Source organism: Canis lupus, chromosome 19 (genome assembly GCF_048164855.1).
Source record: "Canis lupus baileyi chromosome 19, mCanLup2.hap1, whole genome shotgun sequence".
NCBI classification, from domain to species: Eukaryota; Metazoa; Chordata; class Mammalia; order Carnivora; family Canidae; genus Canis; species Canis lupus.
In genome coordinates this window covers 45,146,481-45,166,295 of record NC_132856.1, presented here as the reverse complement: position 1 = coordinate 45,166,295, position 19,815 = coordinate 45,146,481, and the positions used below count along the sequence as shown (strand labels likewise).

General features: G+C 40.7%; 1 protein-coding gene and 1 non-coding gene across 5 annotated transcripts in view; one reads left to right on the top strand and one right to left on the bottom strand.

Annotated features, from left to right (window-relative positions):
- The first annotated feature begins 15 nt into the window (after positions 1-15).
- The window catches only part of KIF15 (kinesin family member 15), a 78,293-nt gene continuing 58,493 nt past the window's right edge, over positions 16-19,815 (top strand). For 3 of the 4 annotated variants that reach the window (XR_012012106.1, XM_072786545.1, XM_072786547.1), the window contains exons 1-4: positions 16-192; positions 12,173-12,215; positions 12,722-12,905; positions 15,133-15,209. Coding sequence is in view for 3 of the 4 variants with exons in the window: in XM_072786545.1 (XP_072642646.1) it covers positions 174-192; positions 12,173-12,215; positions 12,722-12,905; positions 15,133-15,209 (323 nt within the window). In the remaining variant the exon portion in view is untranslated. Of the gene's footprint in view, positions 193-12,172; positions 12,216-12,721; positions 12,906-15,132; positions 15,210-19,815 lie in introns of those variants that run through there. The other variant, XM_072786546.1, reaches the window with a different exon arrangement.
- On the bottom strand, positions 17,706-17,839 carry LOC140611491 (U4 spliceosomal RNA). The gene has a single exon (XR_012012645.1). It is a non-coding gene; the product is annotated as a U4 spliceosomal RNA (small nuclear RNA).

Genomic DNA, 19,815 nt, shown 5'->3' with positions numbered 1-19,815 from the left:
CGCCCCCGCCAGAGGCCGGGCAACATGGCGGCCTCCTTGCTGGCGTCAACGTCCGGCCCGAGCGCCAAATTCAAATTTGCGGCCATCTTGAGCGTGCAGAACCCCGGCGCGCTGCGCGGCTGAAGGTGGGAGTATCCGCCGCGTTGGTCTTGGGATCAAGCTGTGAGGGCGCCATGGCGCCGGGCTGCAAAAGTAAGTAAGGCGCTCAGGCTTCCTGAGTCCCAAATATAGTAAAGGATGGGGCTCCCCGCCCCCGGTTTCCCGGCTGAGCGTGAGGGACAGCAGTGGACTGAGCGGCGCGGAGCGTCTGGGACCTCTCTCTCCGTCCCTCCTACAGACAGCTGTCTTTCCTTCTCTCCGTGTATTGGCCCCACAGCACGAGCCAGGCACAGTTGTAGGCGCCTGGGCTGGGCAGTGACCCGGAGAGCCCTCCTCCAGGAGCCTGGCGCCCAGCCACCCGCTGGTTTCGTCCTTCCGTCCTCCGTTCTGCCGCTTCGTCGCTGCCCTGTTCCCGCGTCCTGCCTGGGGCCGTCCGTGTGCCCTTGCCCGAGGGCCTCACCACCTTCGGCGTATTTCCACATCCCTGGCAGTCCCGAAGGGGAGAACGGATTCTGTCCCAAGCGCGTCTTCCTCTTGTGGAGGAGGGCCTGCTGTAGAATCTCTAGATAAGCTCAGGATTAGCACAAATCCCTATTTTCTTCTCAAGGGACCTGTTCGTTTTCTTCTTGTTTTCTTGGAGAGGAGCACTGCCAATTTTTCCTTTTTTTTTTTTTTTTTTTTTAAGATTTTATTTATTTATTCGTGAGAGATACACAGAGGCAGAGACACAGGCAGAGGGAGAAAGAAGCATGCTGTCTGCGGGAAGCCGGATGCGGGACTCGATCCCAGGACGCCGGGATCACGACCTGAGAGGAAGGCAGACCCTCAACCACTGGGCCGCCCAGGCGTCCCCAATTTTTGCTTTTGATAAACCCTGTAATTTTCACTGATTTCTTGGTCTTTTGCCTTTCCGTGTACGTGCCTCATCTCTTACATTGCCTAATCCTTTAAGGAGTCTTGTTTTTTAAAGCTGATTTTGAGCTAACACATGGATCTCCCTGAATGATATGAATGTTAATGAGGAGAGGCCTATGTTAGAAGATTGAAGAAACTGAATTTTGTTTGGGGCTTTGATGAGACTTCCAACAACGTCGGTGCTTCAAGCTGTCAGTTGTAATTGTCTTCTGATAATATATTTTTTCTTTCATTTACTTTCTAGGCCATCACATCATTCACTGCCTACTCACTGTGCTCTCTCTGTCTAAAGTGTTTCTCTCCCTCTCTTTTTAAATTTTATTTATTTATTCACGAGAGACACAGAAAGAGCTAGAGGCAGAGACACAGGCAGAGGGAGAAGCAGGCCCCACACAGGGAGCTCCATGTGGGACTCAATCCCTGGCCGCCAGGATCACACCCTGGGCCGAAGGCAGGCGCCCAACTACTGAGCCACCCAGGGATCCCGGAAAGTATTTCTCTTCTATCGCCATTTTCAGTATTCAGGGGATATTAGCACACAAATTGGTATGTGTTTGGATTGAAATGTTCTCTAGGCTTTGTGCACAACCACAGTCTTTGTTTTGTAAATCTGGACTTAAGGACAATTGAGGGATTGCTGGGTGGCTCAGTGGTTGAGCGTCTACCTTCCCTGTGGTCCTGGGATCCAGTCCTGCATCCCGCTCCCTGCAGGGAGTCTGCTTCTCCCTCTGCCTGTATCTCGGCCTCTCTCTGTGTCTCTCATGAATACATAAATACAATCTTAAAAAAAAAATAAGATTTGATACCTGTGATATAATTAGAGCATCTTGTTCACATAATGGAAAGTAACATTTATATGTCGCTGTCTATTAAAGGGCTCTGTCTTGTCTATGCACATCATTTTCTAGAAGTGGTGGGAACAAGGATATTCACAACTCCCCTGTATAAAAAATGGTGGTTTTCCATGGGGAACTTTTCTGTTCCTTGTAGTCTGTTAGCAACATTGAGGTTGATGACATCCAGGTGAATGCTGCTTGCATTCCCAGCAGTCCAGAGATTTGGCGCAGGAATTGGGGAACTCACCCGGTGCTGTCCACGACTTTTACTTTTGTGCCGATGAAGGTTATTTTTTGTGACACCTTTGGCACCGTGGGTTGCTGATCGTGAAATCAGAGAAACGAGAATGTGAAGTACAATCCCAATGAAATTGAGTTGAAGATTCTCTTTCAGGTCAAATGATCCATAGGTATTTATCTGGACTGCAGAATAAGTAAAGCAACTTTTGTTTTGTTTTGTTTTAAGATTTTATTTATTTATTTACTTATTTATTTTTTATTTATTTATTTTTTATTTTTATTTATTTATTTATGAGAGACAGAGAGAGGGGTAGAGACACAGGCAGAGGGAGAAGCAGGCTCCATGCAGGGAGCCTGATGTGGGACTTGATCCTGGGACTCCAGGATCACGCCCTGGACTGAAGGTAGGTGCTAAACTGCTGAGCCACCCAGGTGTCCCCAATCTTTTGGAAGGAAGATTGCGGGAAGACCCTTTTAAAACTTTACTGTTTTGTTGAGGATTTTTTTTTGAGGATTAATATACATACAGCAAAGGACATAAATCTTAAGACTACTATGCGATGAATTTTTACATATGAATACACTCTTGTCACTGCCACCAAGATCAAGAAATAGAATGGTTCCTATGCCCCAGAAAGTTCCCTGTGTTCCTTAGTTAACAACTACACTGATTTCTATCACCATTGACTAATTTTGCCTATTCTTGAACTTCATGTAAATGATATTTATTCTTTTTGTTCTGGCTTTTTACTAAATATTATGTCTGAGCACTGTTTTATCTGTTGGCTGTAGCAGCAGTTAATTCTTTTTCATTGTTGTTTAGTGTTCCATCATGTCAGTGTGCCACAATTTGTTTATTCCTTTGATGTACATTTGGGTTTCTAGATGAGTTATTATGAATAAAGCTGCTGTAAATATTCATCATATTTTAAGTTTAGATGGATTGAGGACTTGAGAGCTAAAAGAATTTTACAGCAAATGCCTATCAAGGACCTTTGTGTCAACATTTTACAGCAGCTATGTGATAGATTTTTATACTCTTAAACCTTTGCTTAAGATACAGCATACTGAGGTGGTTAAGAGTGTGAGCTCTGGATCCTGAATGTCTGGGTTCAAATGGCAGCATTTCTCAGTGATGGCATTGCCTCAGAACTCAACGAATCTTAATGCAGAACTATCTACCTCTGTGCAATTTTTTTGTTTTATTTCACTATTGGCTTACTAACTTAGCTTTTTTCCTTTCTTTAGTAAACATTTCATTTTAGAGTAATTTTAGGTTTACAGAAAAGTTGTAACACATGTTCATCCAGTATCTTCTTGACTCAACTCGACCACCAGGTGCTATATTGGATTCCCCTTCCCTGCCTTTCAGGCTTGAAACTCCAGGGAGTTGAGTTGGGGCAGTTGAAGCCACTCACTGCCTTTATTTCCCACTCACTTTACTGTGCTGTTGTTCAGTGTCTGAAACTTGTTGTATGTATTTTCCCAGTTTCCGAGTAACTTAAGACAGGCCAGTAAATGTAGTCCCTGTTACTCCATCATGGCCTTAAGTAGAAGTCTGGATCTATTTTTGGTTCATCCTTACCCCTAGGGTGTGGCCTTTCTGTCTTCCCTTCGAAAGCATGGGCATTTATTAGGGCCCTGAACCCCAAATTTTGTTTCTCTCATCTGAGTCTATTCAAAACTCTGCCCAAAATCTCAGCCTCTTAGCTGCAGCTCGCAGAATCGTAATCTCTTTGAAGGAAGAAGCAGCCTCAGATGTTGCGCTCACATCTCTGGACTTGTGTTCCCTCTTGGGTTTTGGCTCTGTATTTGCTGACCGCCTTGGCAGGTCACCAGTGCTGTCAGGTAGATAAGTTTTCTATACTTTTTCTGCTTCCTGGGTGCTTACAGGCAGGAGGGTTGGCCTGAAGTAAACTCATCCTCTAGTTCTGGGCTGTCCCTAGTAAGGAAGGCCTTACTGTAATAAATTCAGTCTTATTCCAGGACAGAAAAAAAAAAATCTGTATCTGAGAAAGCATAAAAAATAGAAATAAGTTTAAAATATGTCTATTATCATAAAGAAAGGTTAAAACTACAATTTAGTGTAATTTTTAAAAAATCTGCTATGCTCCTGCTTAGCATCTCAACTCCTGATTTTACTAATGCTAACATGTGGTGGCTTGAACCTTTCAATTTTAAGTGGTTAAAAAAAAAAAAGCTTATGTAAAAATGTGTTTTCTGCTGTCACCTTGAGGATTCATTGTTGTAGATGATAGTTGTCTTAGTCTGTTTGGGCTGCTCTAACAAAAATAACAAACTGGTAGCTTTTAAACAATGTTCATTTATTTCTGACAGTTCTGGAGTCTGAGAAGTCTATGATGATGGTATCTGCATATCTATGTTTGGTGAGGGCCCACTTCCTCACTGAGGCTCTCTTTTTGCTGTAATCTCATGTGGTGGAAGGGAAGAGCTACCTGGGGTGTCTTTTATAAGGACCCTAATGTCAATCATGAGGGTCCTGCCTTCATGACCTAATCACTTTCCCCGCCACCTCCTAATACCACACCCTGAAAGTTAGGATTTCACCATACTAATTATAGGGAGATACAAACATACCATAGCAGTGATAAAGGGATTACTTAACATCATTTGTATAGAATTATTAAAGATTGGTTGACTGTTTTTAGCATGGTACATTGCCTTTATTTTTTTTACTTTTTATTTATTTTTTATTTTTGAAAGATTATTTATTTATTTGAGAGGGACAGAGAAAGAGCTGGGGCAGAGGGAAAGGGAGAAGCAGACTCCCCACTGAGCAGGGCACCTGACTCTGGGCTCTATCCAAGGACTCTGAGATCATGACCTGAGCCAAAGACAGACACTTAACAGACTGAGCCTCCCAGATGCCCAATAGTGCCCTCTTGATAAATTGAGGTGCAGGTTCCTGTTTGAACTGCCTCCTCCTAAAACTCCCAAAACCTTCTGAATATCTGCCTGACTCAAGCCTTTGTATTTTTTGCTTACCTTTTCTGCTGTCTGGGTATGTGACCCTAGCTCACATCATCTATTTTAATCTTTTTTCTCTTTCTCCAGCTCTTCGTAAGGATCAGACTTCAGCTTTCCTAACAGGAAAGCCTTCCTTTTGTATTCTGGCATTTTCATTTGTTTTTATTTTTGCAGAAGATACAGAAGGACTGTTGCTTTGCTGCCAGCTCTTGTAGAAACTGTGAAGAGCAGGTGGGGAATTGGGCAATCTGGTCTATTTCCCACTTCACAGACATTCATTTGCTTGAGGGAATAGCTGGAAAGGGTAGTTTCCAGAACACTTGTTCTGTGGTGAATATTTACTTTGAGCTTCTGTGCTGTGAAATGAAGAATAGAAATAAACAATAGAAAGAATTGAAATTAAGTGTTTGTGGGGTGTTTTGTTTTGTTTTTTGCTGATGTCCTAGTATTAATTTATTCAAAGATATTTACTGTGTGTTCACTGTGTGTCAGGCACTGCTCTAGGCAATGTAAACAGTTAATTTGGAGGAGAAAGAGTAAACTAATATATATTATTATGGCAGTAAGTCCATAATAGGGCCAGGAAAGGGAGTTAGAGTGATAGGTGAGTAAGTGGTGAGATCAGCTGGTGTTTCCCACCATGTGAGGTTTTGGAATGCCTTATTGAGAAGACAATACTTGAGTAAATGCCCAAAGAAATGTTCCAGGGACCCTGGGTGGCTCAGTGGTTGGGCACCTACCTTCCACTCAAGTCATGATTCTGGAATCAGGGATGGAGTCCCGCATCAGGCTCCCTGCAAGGAACCTGCTTCTCCCTCTGCCTATGTCTCTGTCTCTCTCTCTCTCTGTATCTCTCATGAATAAATAAATAAAATCTTAAAAAAGAAAGAAAGAGAAAGAAAGAAAAAAGAAAGAAATGTTCCAGGCAGAAGGTACAGCACGTGTAAAGGTACTGAAGTGTAACACGTTCTAGAAATTACAAGAAATCTAGTTTGGTTGTAGTGGAACAAGGAATGTAATAGGAAATGAGTTGTGGAAGTGGTAATGGGGGGAGGCAGGGTCACTAGATCATGTAGGTTCCTATAAGCTGTTGTAAGAACTTTGCTTTTTACTCTGAGATGGACAACCATTGCAGAGTTTTGAACAGAGGAATGACTTGCTATGATACACACATATCCTTATTTATTTTAATAGCTTTTAATTTTGCTATAATTTAAATTTGCAGAAAAATTGTGAGAGTAGTACAAAGAATTCTTGTGTAATACTCTTCACTCGTATTAACCACTTTCCAGTTTGCCACATTTGCCTTATCCTTCTCTTTCCCTTCTCCCTCACCCTCCTGATTGTGTGTGTATACACATATTTTTTATGAGCCATTTGAGAGTAAAATGGGGACATCATGTGCCTTTACCACGAAATATTTCAGTGAGTAATTTCTATGGATAGGTGTATTCTGTTGGCTAATCACATTGCAGTGATTGAAATAAAAAATTTTACATTGACATAATACTGTTATCTAATACACAGTCTATATTTTACTTTTATCCAGTGTCTCAATGATTTATTTTAGTCTTTTTTCTCTAGAACCAGATTTCTCATTGCATTTAGTACTGATGTCTGACATGTTTTAGCAGTTTGAATGAGATGTATGTCCGATACCATACCATCTGTATAAAGTGTAAAGTGGTTTTTAGTATATTCACAGATATGTGCAACCATCAGCATAGTCCATTAGAACATTTTCATCACCTCAAAAGAAATCTCATACCTTCAGCTCTCCCTCTCCCCACCTCTCTTTCTTCCATCAGACCTAAGTAACAACTACTCTCTCTTCTTATTCAAAGTAGGTTAGTGAAGTCTCCAGCTGTTATTGTTGAATTGTCTGTTTCTCTATACTTTTCTGTCCGTTTTCCCTTTGTATATTTTGGTGATATTAGGTGAATATATGTTTGTATCTGTATTATCATCCTGAAGGATTGATCTTTGTATCATTATAAAATGTCCCTCTTATTTATCTCTTTATCGACTTTTTTGTGTGGTTTTTAAAAATCTGTTTTGTCCAATAGCTACTGCAGCCTTCTTGTGGTTGCTATTTGGGTGAGATGTCTTTTTCATTGTTTACTTTCAGTGTATTTTTATCTTTGAATCTAGAGTGAGTTTCCTGTAGGTAGTGTATAGTTGGAGAATGTTTTCTCAAGTAGTCTGACAGTCTCTGCCTTTTAATTAGGTTATTTAATCCATTCACATGTTATTGATATAGTTGGATTTACATGTGCCATTTTACTTTTTGTTTTCCATGTGTCTCACAACTTTTATGTTCTGTTCTTCACTGCTTTACTGCTTTTTCTTTTTCAGATTTTTGTTTTTTTAAGCAGTTGCTCTAGGGTTTTAACATGCACATCTTATCAGAATCAGCATCAGATTTATACTAGTTTAATTCCAGTGATAATAAACATTACTCTTGGGCAGCTCCGGTGGCTCAGTGGTTTAGCGCTGCCTTAAGCCTAGGGCGTGATCCTGGACACCTGGGATCGAGTCCCACGTCCAGCTCCCTGCATGGAGCCTGCTTCTCCCTCTGCCTGTGTCTCTGTCTCTGTCTCTCTCTCTGTGTCTCTCATGAATAAATAAAATCTTAAAAATAAATAAATAAATAAACATTACTCTTTTGTAGCTCTATTCCCTCTCACCCCCTTTAGGTATTATTGTTAAACATACTGTATTTATTAATGTTATAAACCTAAGAATACATTACTGTAATTATTACTTTACCAACATTAGTCATTTCCTCAGGCCAGTACAGCTTTGCTCCTACCTACCTCATATGTATATTTCATTCCTATATGTTGTAGACCCAACAATACATTATGTACATTTTATTTTATTTGGTTTTTTAAAGCTTTTTTTTTTTTTTTTTTTTTTAAGTAGTATCTACAACTGATGTGGGGCTAAAATTCACAACTCTGAGATCATTTCAATGCTTTAAAAGTCCATTAAAAGGGGGCGCCTGGGTGGCTCAGTTAAGCGTCTGTCTTCAGCTCAGGTCATGATCCTGGGGTCCTGGGATTGAGCCCTACATTGGACTCTGCTCAGTGGGGAGTCTGCTACTCCCTCTCTCTCCACCCCTCCCCCTGCTCATTGTGCTTACTCCCTCATGCTGATGTTATATATCTCTCTCAAATAAAATCTTAAAAAAATAAAAGTAAAAGTCAAGAGAAAAGAGGAGGAAAAAATAGGCATTTCTATGTCTTCAATAATTGCATAATTACCTTTCCCTGGTGCTCTTTGATTTTTCATGTGGATTCAGGTCACCATCTGAATGTCCCCTACTTTGAGACAGGAGGACTCCCTTTACCACATTCTTGAAAGGTGGGTCTGCCAGCAGCAAATTCTCTCTCAGATTCCTTCTGGCTTCCTTTGTTTATGCTGAGAAGTCAGCTGTGAAGGTAAACAAAGATTTTTTTTTTCCCTTCTCTTCCATCTTCACCATGTTTACCATGATATGTCACTTTGTGGATCTCTGTGTTTATCCTGTGTGGAATTCATTGAACTTCCTGGATGTGTACGTTATTTTTCCGTGAATTTGGAAAGTTTTTGGTTATCATATCTCTGAATTTTTTTCTGCTGTTTATCTTTTCTCCTGGTCCTCCTCATTACATGTATATTGGTGTGTTTAATGATGTCCCACCTTTTTCTGAGGCTTGCTTTACTTTCCTTTATTCTTTTTTCTGTCCTTTGGCTTATATAGTCTCTATTGATCCGTCTTGAAGCTTGCTTATTTTTTTTTCTGCCAGTTCATATATACTGTTGAGTCCTTCTAGTGAATTTTTGTTTCAGTTATTGTACTTTTTGAATTGTAGAGGTTCAGTTTTTCAAATTAATGTCTATCTCTGTTCTCTGTTTGGTGGGATATTGTTATTATACCTTCCATTAATGCTTTAGTTAGGATTTCCTTCAGTTCTGTAAACATGTTTAAATGGTTACTTTGAGATCTCCCAACATCTGGATGCTATCTTAGGCAGTTTTTGTTGCCAGCTTTTTTTTTCCTGCTTCATGGCTCATATTTTCTTGTTTCTTTGAATGCCTGGCATTTTTTTTGGTTCAATACTTAACCTCTTAAAGGGTTTTTTTGTTTTTGTTTTTGTTTTGTTGTTGTTGTTTATTTATTCATGAGAGGCAGAGACACAGGCAGAGGGAAAAGCAGGCTCCATGCAGGGAGCCCGACGTGGGACTCCATCCCAGGTCTCCAGGATCACTCATGCTCTGGGCTGAAGGCGGTGCTAAACCGCTGAGCCACCTGGGCTCCTAGATAATAAATTATAGCAGCTTTGGATACTGATCTCTCTACCCTCTCAGGGTTGTTATTTGCTTGTTTGTTTATTTATTTATTTTAAGATTTTATTTATTCATGAACCACGGGGTGGGGGGAGCAGAGACACAGGCAGAGGGAGAAGCAGGCTCCATGTAGGGAGCCCAACGTGGGACTTGATCCCTGGTCTCCAGGATTACGCCCTGGGCTGAAGGCCGCGCTAAACCACTGAGCCACCTGGGCTGCCCCTGCTTGTTTGTTTAATGACTGACTGGATCATTTTAGTGACCTCTCTTTCCCTCTCATGGCGTTAAGCCTCTGATGTTGCTCCTCAACTTTGGGTATGCTCACAGTCACCCTGATGACAGTGTTTTTGGTGGGGATCTCTCCCTGACTACACTTAGTTTTTTTTTTTTTTTTTTTTTTAATTTTTATTTGTTTATGATAGAGAGAGAGAGAGAGAGAGGCAGAGACAGGCAGAGACACAAGCAGAGGGAGAAGCAGGCTCCATGCACCGGGAGCCCGATGTGGGATTCGATCCCGGGTCTCCAGAATCGCGCCCTGGGCCAAAGGCAGGTGCCAAACCGCTGCGCCACCCAGGGATCCCCTACACTTAGTTCTTAAACTTCAGGATCCCCTACACTTAGTTCTTAAACTTCAGGAATACTAGCTGATTGCGCTGTTTTGAACAGTGCCTAAAAATTGCCCTACAAATTAATCTAGTTAGACTCTTCACACCCCTTTTTTGTGTGGAGAGGGGCAAAGAGAGGGAGAGAGAAAATCTTAAGCAGGCTCCATGCTCTGCTGGGGCCCTACGTGGGCCTCGGTCTCATGACCCTGAGATCATGACCTGAGCCGAAACCCAGAATTAGATGTTTAATTGACTGAGCCACCCAAGAGCCCCTGACTCTTGCCCCTTTGACAGAAGTTTCTGAGGTCTGGTTTGATACTTGTGTTGACCCCAGTAAAGCTGCTCTCAGCTGTCTGATGCCCAGTTCTCTCCTGCAAATTAATAGGCCAGTGGTGTTTTTTGTACCTCCTGATTGCCTCTCATACAACCTTCATTGTTCTTGAGTGTGTTATTAGGCTTGAACTTTTCTCCATGCTCTGTTGGAAATGAGGTCAGCTCCTGAGCTAAGCTATCTGCTTTGTGGTCTGTTTTCCCTGAGGCAAGATCTCTGATCCTCGGCTCTGGAGCTGGGGATGGAGACAATGACAGTCTTCTTTCAGAGTGATGCCTCTGCTCTGGTTGCTGAGTGTTGGGGAGTGAATGTGTGTGTGTATGTGCAGCCTGGCATTCCCTTGACTTCCCTCTCCTAGTGGAGAACCACTTATTGCCTCATGAGCCTGACCAAGGGTAGATCAGAGTACCAGTGTTTTCAGTACACTATGTCCAAGGTACAGTCTCATTCTACAAGTGGAGGCTGGGTGGGAGAAGGGAATCCCACCTCTCAACCATATTTTTTGGGATTTAGCTTCAGCAACAGGCAGCTGGCTGGAGGTGGAATGAGAAACTGATCACCTGTTCCTGGAAAGAAAACCCTCCAAATGGGAGCTGAGGGGAGGGGGGGAGAATGTCTGTGTTCTTGGCTGTGCTGTTTGGAGTAGTCACCCAACTTGCTGAGCTGGAAAAGAGGGAGTGATCTTGGTTCAAGTACCATAGACTCTCACATTTGTTGTGGAATTTTCATAGATCTTCTTGACTAGGTGTTTTTTCATTTGGCTATTTACCTTTATGGCTGGTTCTAGAGAGCCTAAGTGTTTGTTGTTTTGTTTTGTTTTTTTATTTCACCAGTTTTCCTGGGCAGTGGGTCAATGGAGTTCCTCATGTGGTCATGCTGGAAGTTGATGTCTGAGTTCTTTTTTAACAAAATCATTCTCCCTTCTGGGTTGATAACAGGTGGGACTCTGGGGATGAGGGAGAGAGTAAGAGAAGCAGGAGACTGTTGTCATAACTCAAATAAGGGGTGTTGCTGGCTTGATTCCATAGCAGTGGATTTGACCTGAAGTTGTAGGATTCTGGATGTGTTGAAGGTAGAGCCAAAGATTGGCTAACAGGTTGGATATGAAGTATGAGAAAGAAAGGGGTCAGAGCTGACTCCCAAAATTTGGCCTGAGCAACTAGAGGGATGGAGTTTTCTGGATGCCTGGGTGGCACGTCAGTTAAGTGTCCAGCTCTTGGTTTCAGCTTTTGGTCATGATCTTAGGGTCCTGAGATCGAGCCCTGTGTCAGGCTCCTTGGTCAGCAAGGAGTCTGTTTAAGACTTTCTCTCCCTCTCCCCTGTCCCTCCCTGCTGGTAGCTCACTCTTTCTCTCTCTCTCTTTCTCAAGTAAATAAATCTTAAAGAAAAAAGGAGAGAGAAAGACAAAGAAAGATGGAATTGTCATTAATTGAGTTGGGAGAAGCATGTTTGGGGTGGGAGTAGGGTGATCAGTTGTTCAGTTTTGGACATTGAGACATTGACCATGGGGCATCCAATTGGAAATGTCAGGTAGGAAGTTAGATTTGAGGGTCTAGTGCTTAAAGTGGTCCAGGGAGGTTTAAATTTGAGACTCACCAACATATGCTTAGCATTTAAAACCATGAGCTTGGGTGTCATCACCAACTGAGTGGATGCAGATAGAATAGAAGGAAGATCAAGCCTGGGCCCTGGAGTGCCCTGCTGTCAAGAGGTCAGGGAGCTGAGGAGACAGGAGTTGTCAGCAACAGAAGATCAGGCTAGATAAGAATGAGATTTTTATAGTACAATTTTAAATGCCTATAGTAACTTCTTGTTTTTTTTTCTAGCTGAGTTACGCAACGTGACAAATTGTCAGTCTAACCAAACAAGGTAAGGAAAAATATCGTTGATGAGACCAAAAGAATTAGGGATATAGTATTCCTGAAACAACCATTTAGCACAGTAAGGGGTACTTGTTTCAGAATTAAGCTTGGTCCTCAGCTACCTGGAAATCTGGAAACCTCACACTTCCTCCCCAAAACTTCACCCATCCTCTCACCTTTGAGGCTAAAAGATGGAATTGGTAACCGTTCTTCCTTGGGGGTGATTTATTACTGCTACTAAGAAGGAAATCAGACAAGCAGTGCCTGAAGCTCCATGGAATCAACTCCCTTTGAGCTGATTTCAAATAAAAGCTTATGAAGATGAGTATTATGAAACAAATCTGTAAAGGGTGTGAGTCATGTGAGACTCTTTTAGAAGAAGTAAATGTAAGTGGGTAGATTTGGGGCTTTGTTGGGGAAACTCAGTATGGAAACATTAGAGGCAATATGAAACTCAGATCCCTTTTTAGTTTTCCCCCACTAAACTTAGGCTGGAACATTTTTTGTCTTTAGTAATGAAGGTGATGCCATCAAAGTTTTTGTGCGAATTCGTCCACTTACAGAAGGTTCTGGATCAGCTGATGGAGAGCAAAACTTATGCTTATCTGTGCTTTCCTCTACCACTCTCCGGCTACACTCCAACCCTGAGCCCAAGACCTTCACATTTGATCATGTTGCAGACATGCAAACCACTCAGGTATGATAATTTTGGAAACTCCATTTGGATAAGATTCTGTTATTTGTGAGGATTTCATTTCTGGTTTCTTTGGTTTGATTTCAGATAAGGACACTCAAACATTTTATATAAATATTTAGATTTAATATATTTTAAAATATTTTAAACTTAATTTTATTATTTTTCTTCCTTCATCAAACTTTGTGCCAGAATGACAAACCTGCTCTTTTTTTTTTTTTTTTTTTTTTTCAACACTTCCTTTGCTCCTTTTCATTTCGCACCGCATCCAGGATAGGGGCAGTGAGGCCCAAAGCAAGGGCTTCTCCAGCTTCATGTCCCCTAGCCCCTGATATGCACTGATAAAGGGCAGGGGTCCTGGAAGGCTCAGTGTCTTCAAGAGTCATGCATCAGCTTTGGGACAAACTCGCTTTACTTTCACTCACCATTCAGTGATAGAGGTTAGTGGAGGTGTATTTTTCAGAGCCACTTGGATGATTGATAAGTATAGTTGAACTTCCTAGTTGAGGGGAGAGTATCTTAGTTGTGGCTGCTATAACAAAAATATCAAAAACTAAGTGACTTAAACAGCAAACATTTATTTCTTACTATTCTGGAGGTTGGGAATTCTAAGATCCAGGCTAGGATACCCAGTGTCTGGTAAGGACCTGCTTCCTGGCTTGCCACAGTTACCTTCTCACTGTAGAGGGAGAGAGAAAACAAATTCTCTCTCGTCTCTTAGAATGTCAGAAAGGCACTACTCCCATCATGAGGGCTCTACCTTTTGACCTTATCTTCCAAAAGCCCCATCTCCAAATACTATCACATTGGGGATTAGTGTTTCAACATACAAATTTTGGGAAGGACATAAATATTCAAACCATAGAAGAGAGTAACAGGTTTAAGATTACTATGATGTCAGTAGCTATTTCTAATTAAGGGCAATTTAGTTAAGATCTAGTTAGCACTATCTGTTAGAACTTTCTTTAATGAGGGAAATGTTCAGGGCAGCCCCGGTGGCTCAGTGGTTTAGCGCCGCCTGCAGCCTGGGGTGTGATCCTGGAGACCCTGGATCAAGTCCCACATAGAGCTTCCTGCATGGAGCCTGCTTCTCCTTCTGCCTGTGTCTCTGCCTCTCTGCCTGCCCCCCCCCCCCACCTCTGAATAAATAAGAAATTAAAAAAAAATGTTTCAAAAAATAAATCAGTTAAAAAAAGGGAAATGTTCTATATCTGTGCTGTCCATTACAGTAGCCTCTAGTCACATGTGGCTACTTAAGTTTGAATTTATGAAGCTTAAAGAAAATCTAAAGTTTAGTTTTTCAGAGACATTAACTGCATGTGGCTATTGAGCACTTGAAATGTGGCTACTGCATCTAAGGACCTGACTTTTACATTTTATTTAATTTTAATTTCTTTGAATTTAAATAGCCACATGATGGCTAATGGCTACTGTATTGGATATCATAGATCTTGATTATTCCCTTACACCCATGGGTATTTTTGGGTGAGATATCTAAATCTTTAGATCTTTTTTCGTTTAGGACATGGATGGTCAATGGAAATATAAAGTTAGTCACATATAATTTAAAATTTTCTAGTAGTCAGGTCGTCTGGGTGGCTCAGTTGGTTAAGCATCTGCCTTTGGCTCAGGTCATGATTCCAGGGTCTTGGGATCAAGAGTGCTACGTTGGGCTCTCAGCTCAGCAGGGAGCCTGATTCTCCCTCTCCCTCTCTCTTCCAGCTATGTATTTGATGCAAAGACGAGTATAATATTAGCATGCAACGTGCTGAACAAAATTCTGTGTAAATTGTAGATATAAGCTTTATTTTTTATTTCTTTTTTTTTTTTTAAGATTTTATTTATTTATTCATGAGAGACACAGAGAGAGAGAGGCAGAGACATAGGCAGAGGGAGAAGCAGGCTCCATGCAGGGAGCCTGATACAGGACTTGATCCTGGGATTCCAGGATGACGCCCTGAGCCGAAGGCAGACGTATAACTGCTGAGCCACCCAGGTGTCCCTAGATATAAGCTTTAAATCTATAATTGTATATGAGCTTAGTGGACATAATTGTCTAATGTTTTTCATTTTAGGTATTTTAGCCTTTTTTCTATTGTGATTGTAATTTTCACATTATCACAAGCGTTGAAAAATTTAAGCACTATTTTTATTCTGTTTTAGAATGTAGTTTAAGAAAAATGTTTTCATTTCTATGAAATGTTAAAATGGTTGATGTTTACATTTGTAGGAGTCTGTGTTCTCAACTGTGGCCAAGGGCATTGTGGAATCTTGCATGAGCGGTTATAATGGTACCATCTTTGCATAGTAAGTTCCTGGCTATGTCCTTATACAAAGATACAATAGTAAGTGCTTCTGTTCATTTCCTATGGCTGTTGTAATCAATTACCACAAACTTAGTGGTTTGAAACAATACAAATTTATTATCTTTCAGTTCTGTACGTCTGAAGTCTGACATGAGTCTCCTGAGCTATAATAAAAGTGTTGGCAGGGCTGTGTCCCTTTCTGGAGGCTCTGGGGGAGAATTCCATTTCCTTCCCTTCTCCAACTTTTAGAGGCAACTCAAATTGCTTGGCTACAGCTCTCTTTATCTTTGAAGCCAACAACATGCAACCCTCTGACTCTTCTTCCTTAATCACTTCTCCTTCTGACAATGGCTGGGACATGTTCCCTTATTTAATTTTAATTAATTAATTAATTAATTAATTAAGATTTTATTTATTTATTCATGAGAGGCACAGAGAGAGAGAGAGGCAGAGACACAGGCAGAGGGAGAAGCAGGCTCCATGCTGGGAACCGGACATAGGACTCGATTCCAGGTCTCCAGGATCACACCTTGGGCAGAAGGTGGCGCTAAACCGCTGAGCCACCCCTGTTGCCCATGTTCCCTAATTTTAGATATGTGTGATTAAATTGGCCCCACCTGGATAATCAAGATGGAGGGGATTTTATTTATTTATTTATTTATTTATTTATTTATTTATTTATTTAAAATTTTTATTTATTTATGATAGTCACACACAGAGAGAGAGAGGCAGAGACATAGGCAGAGGAGAAGCAGGCTCCATGCACCGGGAGCCCGATGTGGGATTCGATCCCAGGTCTCCAGGATCGTGCCCTGGGCCAAAGGCAGGTGCTAAACTGCTGCACCACCCAGAGATCCCCGATGGAGGGGATTTTAAACTCCACCTCCTGGAGAGAATTATTTGGAATTCTTCTGTGAAGAACATTTGTCTCTTCTCCCCCATTTATTTAATTCTACTTATAGTCCAATAAATTATTTTTATCTTATTGTTCATATTGCCTGGCCATTAGGAGCGATTTGAGGTTGGTTTCTGTGTCCCTTTGACATGTCACATGCTTTTGCTTGAGCACTTCCTTACTTTATGATGCTACAGGCTGCTCCTGGCTCATCTGTATTTTCCTTGCCCTAAGCCTAGACTCAGCCATTTTGCCAAGGAGCCCTGGTTCCTTTTATTGGAGAATAGTATTTAGAAACTAAAATGTGGGCACTAGGTGTGTTTATTGATTGTTCCTGGAGTGTCCTTACTTCTAGGTCTTCTCAGCAGACAGCTAGGTGTTATATGTGTATATACTAAGTCATATATACAGACATATCTGTAATGTTTCTGTATGCATCCATTTGTATACACATTAAGCTAAGCATGAGTTCATGCTTATGTCTCTGACTCTAATCAGGGTTTAGAATCCACATGGGTTTGTTCTAACCTTTGTTTTTTATCTGTAACTTGCTTGCTGGCAGTGAGAACCCTGGCTCCCACTTTCTATCATCCCTTTGCTTATTTGTTCAACCTCAATATACACATAAGGCTCTTTCATAATTGTTATCTATATTTCCTGAGAAACAAATTTATAAACAAGTGCAGTGTTGGGACGCCTGGGTGGCTCAGCGGTTGGGTGTCTGCCTTCGGCTCAGAGCATGATCCTGGGGTCCAGGAATCAAGTCCCACATGGGGCTCCCTGCATGGAGCCTGCTTCTCCCTCTGTCTGTGTCTCTGCCTCTCTCTCTCTCTGTGTCCCTCATGAATAAATAAATAAAATCTTTAAAAACAAACAAGTACAGTGTTAATGTACAGTTTGTGTGTGTGTGTTTTGCCTTACAAATTCCAGTCAAAACCTCCATTTCTAGAGTTACTTAGGTCAGCTTCTTTGCTGCCCACCACTTCAGTGCAGTTATGTCACACACTTGTAATGTAGTTAAGTGGGTTCCATCCTGGGACCGCCAACATCCTGTTTGCTGTGGGTTTTTTTTTTTTTTTAAGATTTTATTTATTTTTTCATGAGAGATACAGAGAGATTGAGAGAAGCAGGCTCCATGCGGGGAGCCTGATGTTGGACTCAGTCCTGGGACTCCAGGATCACACCCTGGGACAAAGGCAGGTGCTCAACTGCTGAGCCATCCAGGCATCCTGTGTTTGATGTGTTTTGCTTATTTTTTAGTTTGCATTCCTGGAAGTTCACCCTTTGTGATACACAGTTAACATAGTATTTTGACAGATGCAGAGGGTCATATATTTACCACTCCAGCACTGAAGAGGACAGGTCCTTCACCTTAAAAGTTTCCCGTTTGTTCCGCTTATAACCAGCCACTCTCCTTTCGCCTAACCCCTGGTATCTAGGGTACACTAATATATTTTCCATTCCTTTAGTTGTACCTTTTCCAGTGTCATTATAATGAAATCCTACAATATATACCCTTTTGGATCTGGCTGTTTTCTCTTAGTGAAAATGCATTTAGGATGTGCCTGTGTTGCATGCATCAACAACTTTTTTCCTTTTTTTATTTCTCTAAATAGTATTTTATTGTGTGTATGTATGTATCATGTCACGGTGGGATATTGGGAAAAGTTTTCAATTACCAATAATCACACCTCAGATAAACCTCATTGGCTATGATACTGCCACTGTGCAAAGCTGTATAGATGTATCATAATCTGTCTATCCATTTCCCTGTGAAAGGATATCTTAGTTGCTTCCGGTTTTTAGTGATTATGAATACATTTTTTTTAAGATTTTATTTATACATGAGAGACATTCAGAAAGAGGGAGAGGAGCAGAGACACAGGTAGAGGGAGAAGAGAAGAGAGAGAGAGGCAGAGACATAGGTAGAGGGAGAAGCAGGCTCCATGCAGGGAGCCTCACGTGGGACTCGATCCTGGGTCTCCAGGATTAGGCCCTGGGCTAAAGGTGAGCCACCCAGGCTGCCCGATTATGAATAAGTTGTTACAAATGTTTGAATATTGTTTTTTGTGTGAACATAAATTTTCAAATCGTTTAAGTAAGTGTGTAGGAATGCAATTGCTGGACCATATGGTAAGTCTGTGATTAGCCTTATGAGAAACTGCCAAATTGTTTTCCAAATGTATACTTAAAGTGAGTCATGATCCTGAATTTTTCTTTTCTTTTTTTTTTTTTTATCCTGAATTTCTAAATGTTGGTAGTCTTGAAATACTGCTATTGATTTAATGTTGGAATGTAACATGGAGGTCCAAAAAACATTGTGACCTTGCCGATTAATTATACAATGTAAATTTTAGTAGTATTTCAGATATATTTCACAAATAGGGATATAATTAGTATAATTTTTTCTTTCTTAGCAGTAGCCTTTCAAATTTTATTTAGAACTAGAGCTTTTTAACAGAATGTAGTGAATTACATAAGACATTTAAGCGGCTGATCCTTTTTGTGTGCTCTTGTTTTGTTGATAATTGGCTCAAGGCACAAGAAAATAAAAAACATTAAAAAGTGTAAACTTTAGGCTCATATTGCATATACATCCTTGAAAATTTGCCTTCACTTTTCAGTTCAGGGAAACTAAATATTTTCTCTTTAATGGTGAGGCAGATGCCCATTTTCTCATCTGTCTTCTCAAGAGAATAAAAGATTTTTTTCACAGAATATTTTGAGTGGTAAAGTTCAAAAATGAATTTGAAACAGCCACAGTTACCAGAGATTATATTATATTTACAACTGTTATCTTTGAAGGCTTTGTAGGTATCCTAATTATGTTTAATTTGTGACATATTCACTACTAACTTAATGAAAGTTGCTTTCGTCAGAAAAAGGTAGAAATGACAAATGCTTAGAGAGGAATGAGTGTGTGGATTATTGGTTGGGGAACATACTTTCTGGTTTACCTAAGATAGTCCCAATCCTTTTTTTTTTTTTTTTTTTTATTATTATTTATTTATGATAGGCAGACAGTGAGAGAGAGAGGCAGAGACACAGGCAGAGGGAGATAGTCCCAATTCTATGGCATTATTGATAGTGTCCCTTTCACTCCCAAGTAGGAGACTCAAGAGTAACCATTTCTCTTTCTGAGTTACTAAAGACCTTTTTTTCTAGTTCTAAAGGGAAGAGGTATTAAATAAATAGTAGATCATACTGGGTTTTTTGTTTGTTTTGTTTTATCTTTTGGAGCATTTAAACAAAAACTGAATTCAAAATTTTTTTGTGTTTGTGCTGTGAATCCAAGCTAAAGACATTTCACACCCTGATGGACATCTATTTTTAACATAAGCATTTTTATTTTTAGTTGTTACTCTTGTTTCTTGGCATAATGGAGAAGATATGGCCTACATATAAAATCAGGCCTATAGCCTGAGGAATTTTTAAATTGCTTTATTTTTTATTTTTATTTTTAAAGATTTTATTTATTTATTCATGAGAGAAACAGAGAGACACAGAGATACAGGCAGAGGAAGAAGCAGGCTCCATGCAGGGGGCCCGACTTGGGACTCATCCCAGGTCTCCAGGATCACGTCCTGGGCTGAAGGTGGCGCTAAACCGCTGAGCCACCCGGGCTACCCTGAATTGCTTTATTTTAATTTTAATTTTTTAAAGATTTTATTCATTTATTCATGAGAGACACAGAGAGAGAAGCAGAGACACA